Source organism: Falco punctatus, assembly GCF_963210335.1.
Source record: "Falco punctatus genome assembly, chromosome: 9".
In the NCBI taxonomy this organism is placed as follows: Eukaryota; Metazoa; Chordata; class Aves; order Falconiformes; family Falconidae; genus Falco; species Falco punctatus.
The window spans coordinates 33,307,481-33,328,420 of NC_137589.1; the positions used below are offsets into that span (position 1 = coordinate 33,307,481).

Here is a 20,940-nt window from a genome sequence, read left to right on the forward strand (position 1 = left end):
AGGCAATGTAAAATGTCTTGAATTTGATAATGTCTAAAGCTACAGTTTTACGTGTCGTGGCTTTTTTCCTGAAGGGGAGGAGGCGTGAGTGATGGTGTCTGTGAGCTAGGGCCACTTCTTTGGAAATGTGTGGGAGTTGCTTTTGCTTTTTTACTTACATTTGAATCTTTGTTTTAAGAAATAGACTGTAAGTACCCCTGCAACAAGTGGCTTGATGGCTGGCGGTTCCTTTACTGAGACAACAAATACTCTTCTGTGGTCTTTTGCATATTGTATAGTTGAAAAGCAGCAGTAAATTGACCACAGTCTGTTTCTGCAGTAAGAAATACTAGTTCTGTCTCTGCTGATTAACATGTTCTCCTCTTGGGGGAAGATGTGCTGAGCAATTTTATTAGCTTGATGACACAACAGCTCATTACACTGACCAACTTTTATTGTACTCTTTCTGGCCTCATTTTTTAAAAAAGCTGTAAAAGAAAATTGCAATACTTATTGAGAACAAAATGCTGTATAATGCTTGAATAGTCTTTTTCACCCTTCTTCATGGAACTAGAACTAGAACTCACCTGGAACTCGAGTGAGGGCAGATTAATTTCTGGTGCAGAGAAGTTTGGTCCAGTTCCTGCAGACCTGGGCATCGCTATGTATATGTGTGGTTTGCAGTCTGGATGCTACTCTAGAGATTGTCAGGGATTTCCTCTGCTCCCTCCCATAATATTCTTTGTCAAGGATTATGCACAATTCAAACTGAGGATGGGATTTGGAGGAAAAATGACTCTTTGTCTCCTGAAACCATAGAGAGAAATATTAGCAAACTAAGGTGAGATTTTTTTTCAGCCCTAGGCTCCTCTTATCTTCCAAACTCTTCCATTAACACATCTTAACATTTACACCGCTGCTATCCATGTGCTCTGCGCCATCCATTTGTGCCCCACTCATGGCACATTCTTGTAAGGTCACCTACAGCTTTCCACTGTCCCGCCAGCTGACAACCAAACATTGGGCTCTCTTCTTTATTTACTGCTTCATTCAAGGTCACTATTCTATCCTGTAGCAACATCTTCTCCTCACGGTACAGGCAGCGCTTACCCTTTTGCTGGCATCTTTCCGTTGACTCTTTTTGAGGTGGCTCAAGACATTTGCCTCAGGTTACTCTGATGTGCATTGCGCTTAGGAAAGGGTCATTGATGTGTCTAGAAATGAACATGTTTGTAAGTAATACAGAAGAATAGTGGTTGATAGGGATGGTGTTTTTAGATCCCTCTGTTGGCAACATGGGCAAACAGGTTCATAGGTGGTGTAAACAAAAGAGCAAAAGTTCTGCTGTACTTGAATCAAAGTCAACTCTTGTATTTTCTGCACTGTTTTGGATATTATTTGAATGTACCTTCCCTTTTCCAGCTTCTGGTGAATTAAAAAGTGCTAACTAACTATTTCAAATCTGGCAGCAAAATTTAAGTTAATCACTTATCAGTGGATCTTTGGTAGATCAGACTTCTAAAGACAAGGAATCATTACTGTTCAGCCTAGGTTTTGTAGGTTTTCTGTGTTGCAAAGTATTAAAGGATTGAATTTCCTTCCCGCTCCCCCCCCCCAAAAAAAAAAGCAGTAAAATGGAAATTTATCAGGGCTTGAAGCAATTTAGCCATTTTGTTTAGATGGCTAAAGTATATCTATGCAGAATGAAGCAACATGTCTCATATATTACATAAATATGTTAGGTGGCCAAGCCAGTTTGCTTGTCAGGGGTAAAAAAGACTTAAAATCCTCTTTGGATGTAGTGTATATACTTTAAGACTGATCTTGCAAAACTGTATTCATACACATGAGGATTATTTATGTGTTCAAGGCTTTAGAGGATCGTATCCTATCATCTAAGTCTGCAAGGTTTCATGACTATTGACTGCTTGGGTTTGGTGGCTTTATTTTTTGGCCAGGTCACTAGGCATCCTGCACAGAAATGTTAAGAACAGTGATTGCTGATAGGAGCGATCTGGTAGAGTAGAAGCCAAAGAAAATAATAGGAAGGTACCTTGTGTTCCAGCACTGAAACTTCTCTTTTAAAAGAGAGCATGGAGCTGTGCAGGGAGGAAGTGTGGATCCATGCCTCTTTGTGCTTCTGAATAGCGTATTAATGGTCTGACGTGTTTTAAAACCAGTACTCTGGAGTGTGAAATCCTCACTAGCTACAGGGGTTTGTAGAGTCGGGCATGGAGAGGGATTTACAAAGAGCCCATCAACTCCTCTGTGCAGTGCTGCACTGACAGGTGTCCATCACTGCTGTCTTCAATTTGTGCTGAGCATTTGGGAGAAAAAAGGCACGGTCTTACATCTCTTGTCTAAGTTGGCTACTTGCTTTGTTTTCCATGTAAGTTCTCAGGGTTTGTTTTTTTTGGTTTTGGGTTTGTTTTGTTGTTGTTGTTTCGTTTTGTTGTTGTTATATTTGCTACAGGAATAACATGAAAGTAACAGATACAATTTTGTGTTATTTCCCCTATATCCAAAGGAGCTTTTATAAATTTTATGAAGATCCCATTTTATCTGAATCCATATGGCAAGGACATAAACTATTAGCAACTAAGATTACTTTATGGATTGCTGGCATAATTTACAGGAGGAATCTGCTCTAAACTGCCAGACAACCATTTGTAACCTTTTCTGTACAACATACTGTCTCTTACTGTGCATTTTGGCAGTCCTTGGCATTGCTGTGTTTGTAGTCTCCTCCTGCTCTGTAGAATATAAGACTTTTACACAAAGATACAAGCACACAGAAAAGAGACCCCTCCCCCCATTTCTTATTGATCTGTTTAGTATGATAGATTTTTCTTTTGTGTGTCCTTCTTTGATGCATTAAAACCTACTGTTTTGCTTTGATGCTTCTATAATTTCAAGCTGTATTATATGAAAGTTGGTAGCAGTGTTCCAAAGCCGAAGACTTGATTGGCAAGTTTTAGCTGTGAGTAAATTTTCACAGCTGATCCATAAATCCCCGACAGACCATTAGGAGCTTCAGAGCGGCTCTGGCAAGCTCCCCTACAATAATTGTAGTTTTAAGTTTGTTATATTTAGGTTTCTCACCTCTTAGCTGGATGCCAGGGGGACCTCACTAGAAGCAAAGCAGCCCTGTGTCTACTTTTCTCTCCAAGTTGGCAGTTTGTACAAGGAGCACGGCGTGGGAGAAGGGCTTGCAGGTTGACTCCCAGTGGTCAAGGCAGAGACTGGCTGAGTGTGTGACTTGTGACAAATGCGTCCCAGATCTGGGGTTCAGCGTTCCAGTAATTCAAGGAGACTTGGAGTACATCATTTCTCACCCCCCACCTCCAGCCCCTGCTCTTAAGAAATAACAGATTCATCAAGGGAGGCAGAAAAAATGCTTCTTCAGGCTTAAACATGGCAGAGTTGTATATCACTCTGTGAGACTCTTAATTTAAATTCCCTGAGGTAATTGTACTTATCTATCTGTAGTGAAGCTGGCAGAGTGACCAGAATTTGGGAGTGACTGCTGCTGTCAGAACAGAACTGCATGGGTTGAGAGTGGTGAGAGCAGCAGGCGTTTCTTCTGGGTGCCAGGGCTCGATGGTAACGATGTTCTGGATCCAGCTGGAAGCCTTGCTTTGAGACCACATCCCCTTTAGTCTCATTGCTGTATAATCATGCAGTAAAATCAGTGCTATAGTGACTGTATTTTGCATCTTTGATAACCCTGGAGAATGCTTCTTATATACTAGGGCCCCAGTGGGCAGCCCAATAAAGCCAGAGGAGAGGTTCCTATTGTTCACCGGGCTTTGGATCCTGCTGGAAGGGCTCTGGAAGCAAACTCAGGCTTGGCTGCTTGTTTGAGCAATTAATGAATATATTTCCTTCTGAAATCTGAACGGCTTTGCCAAGGATGTACTTGCCATTTGGTGGAGTCTGGTGTCTTACTTTGTTGAAGGGGCAAGGGGACTGTTTAGAAGGGTGTGTCTACATGGTAAGCTCTTACAAAGGGATTTTTTTTTCCCTTTCTAGAAGAGGGAAAGATAAATTGTATACCTTTATCCTCTGCTGCGTAAAACCAGCCTCTCATACCTGTAACCCATTAATCGTTTCTTTACACAGGAGGGTGATAGAGAAGCATCATCTAAACTATTTATGAAAAGGAAAGGAAGAAGAATTGGTGGTGGTCTTTTGATCTTATTTACAATTATATATATATATATATATATATTTAGAGCAATAAAAGCAGAAAGTTCATTCATATTAAAAGCTCTTTCAAACAAAAATTCCTTCATGTTAAATTTTAATTTAGGAGGACGAGAAACTTTGTTGATTAGGGTCTTGTTAGGATAAGGGTAGAGCAAGTAACTATAAATAGTGATACAGTGAGTGATGATCTCGCCCTACAAACTTTGTGTTGAACTTAAGCAGGAGACAGTAAAAATATCAGCTGCCAACCTTCTTGCAAGGAGGCATCTCTGATTAAAATAAAGGGATCTTCAGTAAAAGAAATGGAATCAGTCAACAATTCAGTCCTTAGTTTCAAGTGATTTAAATTCATTTGATGGAAGAAGTCAAGTGGAAGATGTCATTCCTGTGGTGGGAATAGAGTGCTGTTGATGCCTGGGCCAGTTTTAAGCCTGACACTTAAACTAAAATGCTAGGAGTGATAAGAGTAAATGAGCTAATTACGTGTGTGCAAATGAAATTCAGAGCATGCTTCAGCAGCAAGGAAAGACAACACCTTTCATCTGTATATTATAATGGAAAAAAGTTTTCAGAACAATATGGAACTTCTAGCATGAGTTGGTATTGGAATAGGATAGTGGGAAAAAAATACAGTAATTGAAAATGCAAAACAGCGTTCAGATTAAAAAGATACCAGTTATATGGGTGTAAGCAAACTACATACATCTTCCTCTGTTCACTTGCGTAAGTGTTGTGCTCTGCTTCATTTCCTCAAGAACTGAATGGATGGGAAGCAGGTCACAAAGAGGACAGTATGGAACTCCTACGCTTTTGGGCAAACAGTTCATTAGATAAGAATGGCAGAGCACCCCTGCCTAGTAATTGCTGACCGGCAGGATCTTAATGCAAGCTTCCGTTAACTCACATTGCATCTCCCTGGCAAATAAAATTTGCAAGTGCTTATTCACAGAAGTAGCTGGAGTGAATCAATGACCAGTTTTTTACACATGTAAGAGGCTTACTGGTGGAGCCAGGCAGAGCCTAAATGACTATAATTAAAGGCTAAACATAAGAGGGGGTGGATGAATCTAGAGCCTTATTGCTGGTTGTTGCTCTAAAATACAAGGAAGGGAACGCAACTGCGGAGGATGAGAGGAGAGTTTAGCAGGCTTGTTTTCGCTGCAGGTTTAACTCAGACTCCTGCCTGGGTTTTAACCATTACCATCTAGCAAGCAAAATTAGTCATAGTTAAAAAGGTGCTTTTGAGACAGCTGAGGATTTTGGGGAGAATCTGATCTTCACCTGGATAGCTGACACTTTGGGAAGAATATGTTGGAGAGCAATGTGCATGCTGGTTATCCTGCATTTCCACCATTTCCTGAAGGACCGGAGAGTTCTCCATGGGATGCTATTGACCAGGAAGTGCTTCAGCCCTGCCCCACTGTGAGAATTTGCCAGAGCGAAGCAGTGTTGAATGGGTTGGGACCTGCTGTGGGGAAGCTTCTGCTTGGGTTGGAAAAGTCAGAGATATGCAGGAAGCTGAAGCGTGTGAGGGAGCCAGACCCAGAAGAAAAATTAATCTTTCTTTATGTGGGGAAAAGCCTATGTAGTTCTCCCCAGCTTCTTTGGGAGAGCCTAGGCGTTATGCCGGCATTAAGTCAAGAAACTTTTCCTTCCCCCCCTTTCTGCAATGTAGTCTTGGTCTAGCTGGTATGGTTTTCTTTTCCAGCTATTAGTTAAAATGAGACTGAAGTTAAACTTATCTCAAGTTTCAAACTCAAGTAATTTGATTTTCCTTCCTCGTGAGCAAAAAGAAAAGCATACTTACTACAACTTTAGTAATTGCAAGAGGTAACTGATGGGAAAAGTAAGTGTCTTTTGCTGTGTGGATGTTATTCACCTGGGAAGTGGATGGGGCAGTCGTGAGGTTCTCCAGCTTGCGTATGTGTTTTTGAGAGTACAAGTGATTTGCAGAAACAAACCAGAACTTTTTCCTGATTGAAAGGGTGCCTAGACTTATCTAGGGCTACAGCGGGATATTAATAGAACATACTGCATTTCCTTTGCATAAAAATACGAAGGGCACTTTGCTGAGAAAAAAATCCTGCTGTGCCTTTCTGTCTTTGGGACCAGCTCATCACCCAGCTAAAATTAAAAGGTGAAGTCAGGCAGTTCTTGCTCTCTATTTTTAAACTGCTTCAGCATATGCATGTGAGTGTGAAATCTTTCTTTAGGCTTCTCTTAACTTAATTACCTACTTATTCAAAATATTCTCATCTCAAATTGCTGAGCTATAATTATATTAATCTTTTCTAAGGACACACTTTAGCTACTTGATATTTGTTTAATTAGTTTTATGCTTAATTTGTAGTTCTGTGGTTACATACAGTGATGGAACCCTCGTGCTAAGTATTTAAAATCTATTTTGATCTGTTAAAAAATTAGCAAGTAGATGATGGTTTTGCATATCTGGTCCATGGTTTTCTTCTGGAAAATATGATGAGGAAGTCCACTTAAAAAAAACCAAACACCAAACAGTAAAACGGATTCAACAAATTTCGTTTGACCTTAATAACAGAAAGTTACATAATAACTGAAATGTTTTGTTACACTTTCATTTCTTCAGATCTTATGTTCTGTGCAAACTTGTTCCTATTTTATTTTGTTTATAAGCCTTTTCTTTCATTTGGGTGGAAGGGGTGTTGTGGCCCTAGCACAGGAGGTGCAGTAGAACTGTTTATAAACCATAGATTTGTCCCTTTTCTCTGCTGATTTGGAGATACTAAATTTTCCTTCCTGCATTTCAGTGGATCTATGAAAACTCCCCATCAACCACCTTTGTAATTAAATTGAGCCCTCTCTGCTTGAGCAGAGAAATGTTTTCCAGTCTCCGAGTTTCAGCCTGCAGAGGGTGTGCTTTCCTCCTCCAAACCATCATCTCCCAGTGCAGCGGGTAATGCACCTGCCCTTAGCACCGCGCTGCGCACCCGGCGTTGCACCCAGAGGTACGAAGGGAAAAGGGCATCTGTCCATCTCTGTCCCCTGTGACATCTGTCCTTCAATTTCTTTGACTGTCAGCCATTTGAAGCACAGGCGGTGGGACTGCTTCCCAGCTGACCCCTTTCACAGCGAAAAGGGCACTCCTGAGAGAACACAGTGTTTCTTTGCATCGTCTTCTGGGACTGGCTGTCCATCCTAAACATAGTACAAAATGGAGATACGTGTGTTTTCTGTCTCAGTCTTTTCCTGGTTCCTTTGCTTTTGTCAGTGGGAGCAGCTGTGGTGTCGGAGATCTTGGGAGAGCTTTCCCCGCAGTTTCCAGTGTCTGGCCAAGCAGTGATCAGGCTCCGCTCTGCTGGGTCGTTTGTGTGTTGTCAGGTACCTGAAGCTGGATGAAGCGGTAAGTTTTGAAAGGCGTTGCCTTCAGCATCCACATGTTCCTGGAGCACGCGTATGGGAGTCTGTATGGAGTCCTGCCTTTGACAACTAAATAAGTAAATGGTCTGCTGCAAACTGGCTTTAGGGTGGCTGGTACCTGGGGACCGCACTAAGTGTGGTTACATCTCCCCAGGCAAATCCCACGTGCTGTTGATCTGACTCCCTCTCCTGCTTACCAGAAATACCAGAGACTTCATAGGTTTGGGTGTTAGGTGACAGCGTGTTTGTATTGCTGGTGAGAAACATGTTGCTATTCACGGGGTTTAGTGGCAGTCTAGTTAGATAGCTAGACAGTGATGTTAAGTAACACAAACCTGGAGCCACAGTCTTTTGGAACACATCTTCCCATGCCAATCTTGGTGCTTGGAACAGTTTGCCCATTAATTTGTTCCGAGCTTCCAGCCCCTGCCTGCCCTCTCCAGAAAACCCTTGGCAAACCATCTCTTCTGTAAATCCTCCTGCCTCAGCTGGCCACTGCCCCTCTGTTCACGCTGCCCTGTCCTGTTGCCCATTTTTGACTTCAAACTGAATATTTGTCAGCACAGAGGTTGATGTGGGCATTTTACGTCTTGTAAGGAAAAAGACACGGATCCCTTATTCTTTCAGAAACGAAGAGTTGCATTTTAAGACTCAAATACGAACATGATGTTCACTGAGACAGTGGGGTTTTTTATAAGGCTAATTATATTAATAGATTTTCTTTTCTGCAACTGAAGACTATAGTCCAATATTAGAAATGCTGCACTAACCATACCAGCAGAACTGCTGCTGCTCTCTGCATCTACTGCTGCTCTTTAGCTTTCAACACTGATTGGGTTTTGTATGTTTGTCTTTGTAAATGGACATAGTTATTGCATATTAGTGAAACACGTTTGACACAGGCATCTTGACAAACGCAGTGGGTTTTAACGGTGTTCACATATTTCTGTGCTTGAAATGGAGCCGGAAGAATTTGTCCTCTGGAATCTTACATTATGTTTTGGCTGTTGGAAATGAAGCACCTGACAGCATTAAGCTATCAGAAGGATTTCCAGTCATGGGCAAGCAGCCATTATGTATATGTTAATCCACAGTAGGAGATTTGGACAGCTTTTGATTTACTAGTGCTCATCTGTTCAATATCAGCTGGAGATCAGCACAGCAGTTAACTTTAAAATTGATTGAAGAATACTGAAAGGGAAAGAAGAATTTTATGGGTATGAAGCAAATCTAGTAGAATTGCTAATTGTGCTTCTAGATAATCTTAAAAGTGCTCTTCTCAAGGTGGCTTAAGGACTGTGTTGTAATTGCTACGCCTGTTTAAAAATATGTTACTGGCTTTGTCTTATTTTAAAGCAGACATTTTAAATTCTCTACTGTCCTTTTCAGTAGATTGGATTAAATAATTGGAGAACTAGAAACTCTATCCATTTTTTAGGAGGTTGAGCATTTATACATTTGAATGCTGCAGAGTTTACATGAACAGATTGATTAGCTGAGCTAAACGTACCGTTTTAGAACTAGACTATAAAAAATTTTGGCTCTTTTCGTATTGTGGCTTGAAATAGTTTTAATAGCACTTTATTTGAAGAATTTGAAGCATCCTTGGTTTTATTTCCAAGAACGGTACATGAAATATATTTATTTAAGTGTGTTATAAAACTAAAGAGCCAGGTCATGAAGGGGTGTTCACTAAAACATATAAAAGTAATACAAAGATTCCTGTCGTGATCTCATAACAAAACAAAAGGAGATAACTTTGTGTAGCATGTCGTGCAGGCGGAATAGAAAACACCTATGTCAACATTTAGTAATACAGATGTATGTAATAGTGTCAACATTTTTATGTGCACATGGTTTTTTGGGGTGTGTGTTTGTGCACTTATATACAGTTTTATTTATTTAAGGAATTCCTATTTTAGAAATCATTCACAATTTTAGCTATTAATATTGCTAACCTTTCCCAACATATAAATACTCCATTGTGGTCCCCCACACAGCTGTTGTGTCCTCCAAAAAGACCTGTGCTCCTTTAAACAGGGAATTGGGTAAAAATGGTGTTAGGACAATGATGTATATGATAAACTGTATTGTCCAAAAGGTCAGTTGGTTTCTCACTACATTGCTGGGGCAGTCTGGGTGAAAGCATTGACATGATGGAAACTGTCTTTATATTCTCAGGGTGTGATTTTAAAAACAGACAGACTTGAACTGTTCCACATCTTCCCCCCCAGCTCCTGGCTTTTCTGTCAGTTGAGATTTCAGGTTATCACACGGCCCGTGGAGTGACCTAACTTTTACAGCAGCTTCTTTAAGATCAGATAAAAATCGGTAAAACCTTCAATAGTTTTTGCCACATTTGTAATAAATTTGTGACGAGGTTAGCCTGACCTGACTGTTTGGAGGGTTGGGGATTGTGGAACAGTTGAGAATGTCATATGAGCATGGCTTTGTATAGGGAGTGCATGTGTACAAATGTGTATGTTTTCTTGAGCTGTGGATAATAACCCTGTTGCATATCTCCTTAGGGATGCTGAAGTCTTGAGAGTAAGATGGGAATGGCTGCCTGGGAAAGCCAGTCCAGAGGTTTTATTTGCTGAGCATTCCGCAGGTTGCCCTGTGAAGGGCTTGGCTTTGTCTTTCTGGAAAAAAATATCTCAAGGAGCACGGTGGGATGTATCAGCCCAGGGCGATCTGTGAAGGGGATCCACTGTAAAACTAAACTGCTGTGTGTTGTTGACCCTTGTTGGCTTTCAGCCATGGAGCAAGTTTCACAGAAATGGATCTAAGTGCTGTTGTATAAACTTTGCTTCGCATGTCAGAAGTGGTGCTAGTCCCTTGCTGGCAAGGAGCATGTCTGGCTTCTCTTGGAAGTGAGAGCGAGCCCTGCCGCACACGCATCATGGGCCAGAAATAACATAGGATGCTGGGCATTCCTGATGGGAAAAGTGGGTGATACTAAAGGCAACTGCGACTATACAAAACCCAGTGTTTAGCTGCTGAGTTGCTCTCCGGTGCATTCTTCAGGCAGTGTTCCTTTTCAGCAGCTGACCATGAGCAGTTTTTTCTGCCTCTGCTAGCACAGGAGTAACATATAGCACAGCAATAACATACAGCACAGCAATAACCTATAAGCTCCCATGACTGCAGTGGCTCTGTCCGCTGCCAGCCTGTCCCACCCACTCACTGAGCTGTTTGGGGCAGTGACCTTAAATTTCTGTGTTGCTGTCAAATACCATCACACTTTTGAATCTCACTGCATACCTGACACGAGCTGCTCAGCAGTCACTGGGTTATCTTCAAATCACCTTGCTCTATCCCAGTATGGTTTCCCTGGGCTAACTAATCCACTGCAGGGATGGATTTAGCAAGACAATTTATCAGTGTACATTTGCATTGACATATAATTGGTTAAGGATATAAGCTGAAATTCAAATTTGTACTTAGATATGGTTTTTACTAAAAACAATATCCTACTTAGGATTTCAGTAGTGTATTTTACAAATCACCCTTCAGATACTCTTTCTGGAGCTCAGATGGTTACATTATAAATGAAGAACGGATTCAGGAGGCTTCACAGTATTAGTGATTATCTTATAATGTTTTCCAGATGGCAGAACATGATGTAATCCATACTGTCCTGTTTGTTCCACTGCACTGTATACTCTGTCATACCCAGTAAGTAACTGAGAGACTTTAAGAAGCTCATCAGGCTGTTATGACGATAGCTGGTTAATCCAAATGTTCTTTAGTACGCTATGAAAACTTCAGATTAACAAATCACTTGTTGGTGAGCGCAGGAAGATTGATTGCTACTTGAAGCTCTGCAAGAACTAGATACGCAACTTGGATTAGTTTAGCTCAAGCTACGCTTTGGTGAATGAGTTCCATTTTCCTCAGGGCTATGAAGTAGTTTACATCTGCTCAATTGTAAATTTCTCTAGCAGCACTGGGTAGTTTTGATTCCTCTTCTTTGGAGAAGCGATGGGAATGTTTATTTGTCGTTGTTTGTATTGATCCGAAATAAAACCACAGCACTAGCATCACTGGTTGCGTGGGCATGGTGGCTAAGGTCAAATTAATGGCAGCTTGCAGTTGCTCGTAATTCTGCCAGTGTTCGTGCAATAATGTTGTTTACTAACTGTGCTTTTATTAGGCTGACAGACCATCATTTGAATGGCAAACCCATCAAATTTAAGTAGGCACTTAGCTCAGGATTTTCTCAGCATTAATTGAAGGCGCCAGGGGTACTGTGCTGGGACAGGTGCAGCCTTGCTGCGCAGAGGCAGGATTTGAGGACTACATGGGGAACGAAAGCTCCCTGTGCATCCTGAGATCCAGCTGTGCAGGGTTTCTCACTTCAACTCACATCCAAGAAGTCTTCAAGGGAGATTAGGGCTGGGGTAGGAGGTTTCAGTCCTCTGGCAGTTGTCCTGTAGAGTAGGTTTTGTAGGCACTTATTCAGGCTCTCATACCCTTTGGTTAAGCCCAGAAACATGGGATGGAGAGAAGAATAGCAGAAGAGGTGTAAATACATGGTAGTAACTTGCTTCTGGAAGGGAGGAGAAAATTTAAAAGTGGGTTTAGTATCTTGTGTCTGTCTCATCATCCACAGAGCAGCTGTCCATAGGTTGCCATTGGTAGGACACAGATCGCTGAGCTCGTTGATCTGATGTGGCATGGCACCTTCTGCCCTGTCTGTATGTGTTCAGGCAAGGTTGGAACAGGAGCCGAGAAACACTGGGAAGAAGAGTGGTTTCCAACCAATTGTCATTTTGATGGTTGTGCCATGTTTGTTTGTGGTGGTGTTGTACACAGTGACTTCCTCATCTGGTTTTTATCCTGCCTGGCATGGCTTGGCTGGTAGCTGGTTTTGGTTTTCATTTATCGTGTCTCTGGGGAATTCCACAGTTCAGTGTCAAAACATCCCCTCGTAGGGGAGGAGGAGGAGAGGTTTACATGATACACATGTCTCATTTCACAGTTCCCTGATGATCTCCAGTTTGGCTGCTTGCAAGGAGCATTCGTTCGTATAGTCCCTCAGTCCAGGCTCATTTATCAACTCAAGCTGTCCTTGCTTGCTGCGGAGTTGCCGGTGATTAATGTGCTTTGCTGTCCTGATTTCTACAGCTTGTCCTGTGAAACAAAATTAATGACAGTGGCTTTTGGAAACTGAGGAGTAGCAGAAAGCTAATTACATTTTTCATTAAATATTCCTACCCGAGTCCAGGGGAACGGCTGTGATGCTCAGTTTTACACAGCCTCTTTTCCTCTTTCTCTGCATCTTTTTCAAAGAGTATATGGAAAATGGGCTCACCAGTGAAATAAGGGCTGGGAGAGTAGACGGAGGAAGGGAAAGAGTCCTGAAAGGATGGTATTTTCATGCCTTTCTTCCACAGCCCCTCTTTTTTCCTCCCCTACTGCTCAGCAACTTTTCTTGCAGGTTTCCTCCCACACAAAACCTTTCTAGTCCTGCTGATGCCCTGTCATGTCCTAATCTGACAGATCCCTAGTTTCTACTCTACCAAACCTTCTTTAGTTTTAAGCTTTTTCTGTAAGAATAGGCTGCTTCTTCCTCAACAGCTAAACCTTGTATATAAAGTACAAAGAAGAAATATCCATTGCTTTTTCCTGTTTGCAAGAAATGCCATAGAAAATCACAGCAGATTTGGTACCTTGGAAAGGTTTTTGCTCAGTTCAGCTCGCTGACTTGGTTTAAGGTGGTGGGAATGGAAATTGAGCATTTGTTTATCTGGAAGAGGTCAGAGATTTTCCAAGCTGGTAAAGAGGAAGCTTTATGTTCTGGAAATGTAACATTTACCAAAGGGCTGAAAATGCTTTATTAGCAGTGGCTTTCTAGCACTGTATGGTCTCTGCTCCAAAAAAAATTGACTTTGGTGACGGAGGGAGTGACTATGACAGACGTTACCTTCCTAGGGAGGAGTAGGGATCCCTTTCCTATGTTTTGAAGAGACTGTAAAACAAGTTGAAATCCTGCCTTGAAGGATTTTTGGCGTGCAGAGCGCTGCTGTAAGCGTAGATTTTATGTTGGCTCAGCGCACAGACTGCAGGTCTCGTAGTCGTAAGCGCAAAAGGTCAGGATTGTATTTAGCCTATAACTATTAACTCTGTGATACACTATTAGTCATAGAAACTTGAGAAATTTGTTAAGATAGTCTCAGTTTGATTTTGATATATTGGAACAGCTTTTAAAATTCCACCATGGTTTAAAGTGGTACTGCCAGTAAGAAAGTCAGTTGGTCAAAACACAGTGCTTTTAAAAGACTTTACTCCTCTTAATGCTTTTTCTGAATTTACCATTACCTTCTAATTTTAAGAGAAAAAAGTTATCTGTAGGTGTAGAAGTTGTCTGTGTAGAAGTAAATCCTTTATGCGTAATACGGTTAAAATACCTTCATGTAATTTTTCAGTTGTAGTACAAAATCATTTTAGCAGCAGTAGGTTACAAAAATTCAGAAACAAGATTTTTTTTTAATGTTGCAAATGATCCTTTAAAGTTCTTAATTATGTTTTTATTTCCACCTTAGCCCCCAGTTTCTAATTAATCCCAATTAGGCAATTTTTGTTAATCAGTAACGTGCTACTGTATTTTGTCGTTGTTTCCTAGGAGCTGTGGTTATCTAAATCAGCTATGTCAAACCATAACTTTTATAGAAAAAGTCAGAGCAAACCATAAACCACTTCTGCGTAAATCACTTACTCTAGTCTTTGAACATCAGGCTGTATGTATTAACCTTGCCCTTTTTCTGTTTAAAGGTGGAGGTTTTTATGAAGTAGTTGTGTAGCATGGTCCAGTCAATCTTTTTTCTACTTACATTAAAAAAGAGTGATTTTTGCAGAAATCATAGAACAGGATATCAAACTCTGTTGCTTGTTTTCCCCTCCCACATTGATAATAGGTAAGATCAAACTGATAACCATCCAGAAGTCTTGTTCTGTGCAGAGACTGCTGAGTAGATTGCGGGGGGTGATGGGACACTGCAGTGTGGATGGGACAAGCAAAATGGTTAATCACTCAAGTTTATCCATCAGTCAGTAATAGCATACTGTGGTATGTTGTGCGATTTTAAATTGTTTCACATTCTTGTATATATATGTAGCGCAGAAAGAAAATACATGTTTTCATCTGTATCCCATCAAGAGGATTGTGTGTCATTGCAAAAGCCCTCTTCTAAAAGTGAGAGTTTATTTTTCTGGCAAAGGAAGTACCTTTGGGGTTAGAATCCCAGATTGGAGACAGGCAGGTCAAATTCTTTATCACTTCTAAACTAAACATATATAATGTGAAAGCTATTTAGGCATGTGTGAATCTCCATGGTACTATTTTGAATTACTTTTCAGAGCACATATAGGAAATTTTGGTTTTACATATAATGATTTTTATTTTTTTTTAAGTTGGGCTTGGAAATACTCAGTTATTTAAATTTCTGGATACAAGTCTTTGAATTACGAGGAAATGCACATTCAGGAACAGATTTCATGGAATAATGCTAATTTCATCTGGTCTGGTAGGGATTTTCGTCCTGTTCTGTACGCTGAATCGCACTATATCTGAAGGTTTTGAAAGTCAAATATTAATTATTTTCTAAAGTTTTCTGTTAAATATCAAGGTTATTGGTAGAATTTTCTTCCAGTGAAAATTCTAAGTAAAATGCAAATGGAAGATTTTTTTTCTTGTACAGTTTGAAAAATTATGCTTTCAGTAGTGAAAATATCTTTATGCAACAATGCGATCTAGTCACAGTATGGAATTCTTAAATTACTATAGCTTTGGAAGGTGTCTTTAAAACTTGGTTTCTGATCTTGAATTTAAAAAAAAAATAGAAATTTATGTTATTATATAGTCTTTAAAAAAATCTATCAGTACTCAGTTTGTAGAATGTATTATTTTTAAATAAAAGCAAAGATTTTCCTTAAAGAAAAACGTTTCTTATGCAAGACAGCCTTGCAATGGAGAAAGCTTTTTTTTGCTCTTCTGCAAAGAAATCTCCATGTCTCAGCTAAAAAGCTTTACACCTTTTTATTAATTAAATTATGAATCTCAGAAACGGGGTTATTTAATTTTGTTACGAAATTATAAAACTTAATGAAGAAAATGTCGGTCCAATACCTGCCTATTCAAAACAGATTAAATGAATTGAGAAGTAATTAGTAACATCTAGTGGAACCTGGCAGATGATCTTGTTGTCAATGCATTTACTCAATCGTTAATCTACAAACTGTAACATTACATTGATTTACAGAGTGTCCTGCCCTTAAGTTCTCTTCCAAGCACCCCATTCCCTTTCAAAAGATAAACTTTCCATAGGCCAGTGCTTATCTGCGTGGCTTCCCGGCCGGCTGGGATTTAAACTATACTGGCTTGGACAGTGCATGCATTTGAATATTGCTAACTGGTGTGAGTGCTCAGCAAGAACATGGGGAATTACTGAATTTTTATCAATAAGCAGAGGAAAAGCTCAAAAGTAAAGATAATGAATCAGAAAAGGTAACGTATTCATTTAACTTGGTGGTACTGGTTTGTTGTAAGATTGAATAATATAAGTTAATGACATTTCTTTCCTAGGTTCAAAGAAGGAGAACGCAGGGTATCTTAGTGCTGTGTGTGGCTATTTATTTGATCTCTCATTAGAAGCCTTTGTGCCTCCAGTGTGTAATATTGTTGTGTTGGTTAGCAAAGGTGGATGAAGGTCTGTGTGTTTTGCTTTGAATTCTTATTGTGAAAGGGCTGGTGGTGGCATTTTTAAAGAAGTCATCTACTTGTGTTGAAAGCATAATGCACAGACACAAGAGAAAGGACTTCAAGGTAGGATTTCTTTTTCTTAATTGTTCCTGTTGCCCTTGACAAACTTGTTTTTTCTCAGACATGATACAGAGTTGTTCCCAAATGAGATACAGCAGATACGGATGCCATTACATGAAGTGCTTAATGTGGTTTACAAAACAACTCACAATGAGATAACTATGGGAATGTTCTCTGCTGCTTTCAGATGCAGACAGTCTATTTTTGACCTGGAGACCAATATCAAACCCTGGATTTTGTCGGGTCAGGGGGTGGGCACCAAAGAAGTTATCTCTTTTTTCCCTCTCTCCTTTGTTGACCACATATCCTTATCCTTCCTGGGTCCTGGGGTGACTGCTTGATAGCACTGGTATTTAAAACGCCTAGATAGGAGAAGTCACAAACTTCTTTTTCTATTTTTAAGGATGCTTATTAAAGTTGTTAGCAAGGCGCAGTGAACTGCAGGGGTGCGGGATGAGACTTGGGAGAACACTGCTAGTGAGACCAGGAAACCATGGAAAAGCATGCTGCCTGCAACAGTGCTTTGTTAAACAGGGATGTATTAAAAGCATAAATTAATCTTAAATAAGCTTAAACAATTTTCGAGTATTAAATGATTCATAAACTTCCTCATTTATGTATTTCTTAGTTTTATTTAATAGGTGTACTTTCAGGACAAGTATATTTTTCTGGTGCATTTGGGAAATTTTTAACTAAACAGTTAATTTTTTTTGCTTTTTTATAGGGAGGAGTACTGCAATTACATTGTGTTTCATTTAAGGGAAATGTTATGTGCATGTTTTTTAAAGATTTACTGTAAGATAAACAGCATTATACACCTTTTAAAGGTAAGATAAGGAGTTGAAGGAAGCTTAAAAATAGCTAATAGGAGCACATCAAATTCTGTGCAAACCATTAGAATGCGTAAAGGAGTGCTTGGTTTGTGTTGGAGTCTGGTAATAGCCAGATTCACTCACATTATGTTAAATGTTTTTTTTTGTTTAAGCATTTAGTGCCTTGGCTCAGCATTGCCCCTCTGCCCCAAATTCTTGGACTGTCTGGTTTTGAAAGAGCGAAGCAGTTTAACTGCAGAGTTACTACTGTCTCTGCGGGTTAATAATAAAGAATTACATAACTAAGAAACCATATGTTTTTATTGGTTTTATTTATAGTGGGCTTTAAAAGTAGAAGAAAATAATGTAAACAAACTGTAGCTCTGTGACAATTAAGAAATCTGCAGCTATAAGTAATGCACAGTCTTCCAGAAGAAATGATGAGTATCTGCTCAAAAGAAAAAATCTCTTAAGAGGTTGTGCTGCATAGCTTCTTACTGCTACGGTATCACTACGGATAAATACTGGTTTTGGCAAAGTGGTAGTTCTTCCTCTGTTTTCAGTCTCTTTTGTATCATAACAGCTCTTCCTTTACTGGAGGGGAGGGCGCAAAGGGAAAGAGAAGAAACAATTTATTCAATATAGGCATTTAACTGCAAATGGTTCCCTGTCTAAAGAAACATTTTCAAAATTTAAATAGGGCTTTGAAGGAGGAAGTGAAAATGCATGAACTTACGTGTTAATGGGAAAATGAATGCTTTTTAGTGTATTCAGATTGTATAAAATGTAATTATTAATAATTTTTTAGTTGCTTCTGTCTCTTCTACTTAATCTTAATATGGAAAATGTATTACAGGAGTATTTTCCTCATGGAAAACATGGAATTTTCTTTTTGTTTGGTGGTTGCTGAGTGGTTTGTATGCCATTTGTTGGCATGCCTACCGACATGAACAATCGTTGTATAATCAGCAATAGTGGGGAATCATACCTGAAAAACAAAATTAAGGTGACAAATAGTATGTATTTGAGCTTGCGTTAGTGAAGCCTGGCAGAAGCTACTATTTGACACTTGCATCTATATAATATTATTAGGCAACGGATGCAAATCTCTGTATGAGGAGGAAGTACTGCTTTAAGCAAAGGAAAATTGAAATTCTTTCATCTTTCAATACAAATTCTTAATCAGAGAAAACATCACAGTGGCAGTTCATGCAGTCCAGTAGCTCATTTATGAGGTCTTCCCTGGACATCTTCAGCGTGCTTAGTGCTGTATATCTGCATTTTCATTATCTGCAAAATGAGTCTCATGGGATTCTGTGTGGAGTGGTTTAAAATGGTTGGAAATAATTTTATGAAATCTGACTAATGATAATTTGACTCAGAATATTTCTGTAGCAAATGAAAACAATGCTACATGTTGGTATTGAGTAAGATTAAAAAGTAGTTAAAAGAGCTGAACAGATATTCCTTGATACTGTACTTCTTATCAGTACAGATAATTTTTCAGTTATAGTCTCAGGTGAAAAACGGGAATTAACACTGAAGAATAAACTGTGGGTTAATCATGTCCCTGCTTTTCCTGTAGTGACAAAGATCTTCATATCCTTTAGGAAAATGTTGACAGTCTATCTTATTATTTACTATTATGATAACTTGTTTTGTGGCAGTCATCCGCATGAGTGCCACTCCTGTATTAACTACATACAGTCCTACTTGTATGAACTGAAAAATCCAAATCACACAATTCAGTCACTCCTTGTTCTGGGAGTCTGTATTTCCAGCTACACAGGTTTGTTAAATGCTCTTATAAAAATTATAAATTCAGCAATATAGACTTATCATCAGATTTCTAATCCTGTGGATTTTAAGTGTAGATTAATCCCCAGAGACTCCTAGGACTAGATGAGTAGGTATGAAAACATTTGTCTGTTAAGAAAATGTACATTCTGTGTTGCAGTGGATTGTATGGGGGTTCTGGTTGCAGATCTATAGAGTTGCCATGTGGAAGTTTTTATCTTTTTTAGTGTCATTCACTGTCACAAAGAAAGGAAAAAAGTTTAGAGGGGGAAAAAAAGGAAGAAAAAAGAACTATAGTAAAGAATAAGCTACTTTGGTCCTAGCCGGATCCTCTCTATGTCTCCAGTTAGAGATGAGATTTCTTCTTAAATATTTGCACTCATATTATTATAAATGTAATATATATATTTGCACTTACTGATTTGCACAATATGCCAAATATCATCTTGATGCTACATGATATTTATCTTTTAAAAATACTCTGAAGCCATTGTTAAGGTACACTAATAAAATCAGGAAGGAATTATATTCCTTAGGAATAATGAGCTCTGAAACAGTTCTTTACATGTACCTTTTTACTCAGTGTGTATACGTTATAGGCATACAACTAAGCAAATCGTGTAGCTTTATAAATCCTATTTTACCAATAAATATGTTCCATCCCCAAAGAGCAGCAGGGAGCGTGAAGTCTTCCTTTCCGGGAACATGTGAATACATTTCATGTTCCTTTCTGTGTCTTTATCGTGTATCACAGTGAGCTTGTACCAACAATTAATGTTTTAGAGAGTCCTGTTCAGCGTTCTCAGAGTTGTGTTTGCATGCAAAATTGCCAAAGGCAGCTGGTTTGGCGTTTTCTGTTTGTTATTCGTTAGTCCTGCTGGAGCTTGAAAATGTCCTTTTTAGAATTAGCAGTTCTTTTTCTGATTCTTTGCTTGGGGAAACACACTAGGGAATCCTCCATATACTTTGTCGTATCTAAGCAAAATAGATGTTAAGGTCCAGTTTTAAGCTTGGTTAAACATCCCACAGAATCCATAAATACTGAATTTCTCAATAAAATGACTGAAAAAAGAATGGGAATCGTGTGTTGAGCAGGAAAATAACTTCATTGCATTCAGTTAGTGATTTCAGATACTCCTTTATGAATGACTGGCATGGGACAGTTTGAAGCCCAAGCCCAATTAATTGTCATTGATGGATCTTAAATCTTAGAGCTGTTGCATTCATGGAAATTTGTTAATTTATTTTTTGGGGCTTGAGAGAATAACAAAAATGACCTTAAAATAAACCAACAGATGAAGAGTTACCCACTGTGGAGGTGTTGGTGACCTTGGCCTCTCTCATTGAGAAGTGCCCCCATAAGCAGCCCGTGGAATTCGTGATTTTGTTTCCTTCGTAGCACAACTGGGACACAGAAACCCTGTTTTCTGTAGTGAGAATGCTTGGATGCCCTCCAATCCAGTGGGAACAAAGAGTTGTCTGTCAGGGTCCCAGGAGCCCCCACATCTGCTTTTTAAAACAGGATGTGGGGAAGGGTAAAAATCCTCTCCATCTGTAACGCTAACACGGCTTTGGGAACACCTGGAATTACTAGAGCCAGCGTTAGAAGCTTATCGCTGGAGTTGATTTCTGATAGACTAAATAAAAGCCTTTGGGGGCCAAGTTTCTCTGCTGTGTGGGAGCCCAGTGTTTGGGCAGATTTTTCACTGGAGGATCTGTAGCCTAAAATTTGAATGCAGTCCTCCTTTGGAAAACTGTGAAATAATTTCAACAAATAACCTCCAGGAGACTATTTAGCCCAGTTTTAGTTTTTATTAAAAAAAAAACACAAACAAAAAAAAAACCACCACCAACAACAAAAATAATCCTTTGAGTAATTTTACTGCATTTTACTGTCCACTCAGAATTTTGTAAGCAAACACA

General features: G+C 39.5%; 1 protein-coding gene across 9 annotated transcripts in view; it reads left to right on the top strand.

Moving 5' to 3' along the window:
* The window catches only part of RBM20 (RNA binding motif protein 20), a 135,451-nt gene that overhangs the window by 35,831 nt on the left and 78,680 nt on the right, over positions 1 to 20,940 (top strand). Inside the window, exon 4 of one of the 9 annotated variants that reach the window (XM_080402521.1) lies at positions 6,975 to 7,567. The exons of the other annotated variants lie outside the window; for them this stretch is intronic. Within the exon in view, the coding sequence (XP_080258647.1) occupies positions 7,560 to 7,567 (8 nt within the window). The 5' untranslated portion in view covers positions 6,975 to 7,559. The remainder of the gene's footprint in view (positions 1 to 6,974; positions 7,568 to 20,940) is intronic. 9 annotated transcript variants of the gene reach the window in all.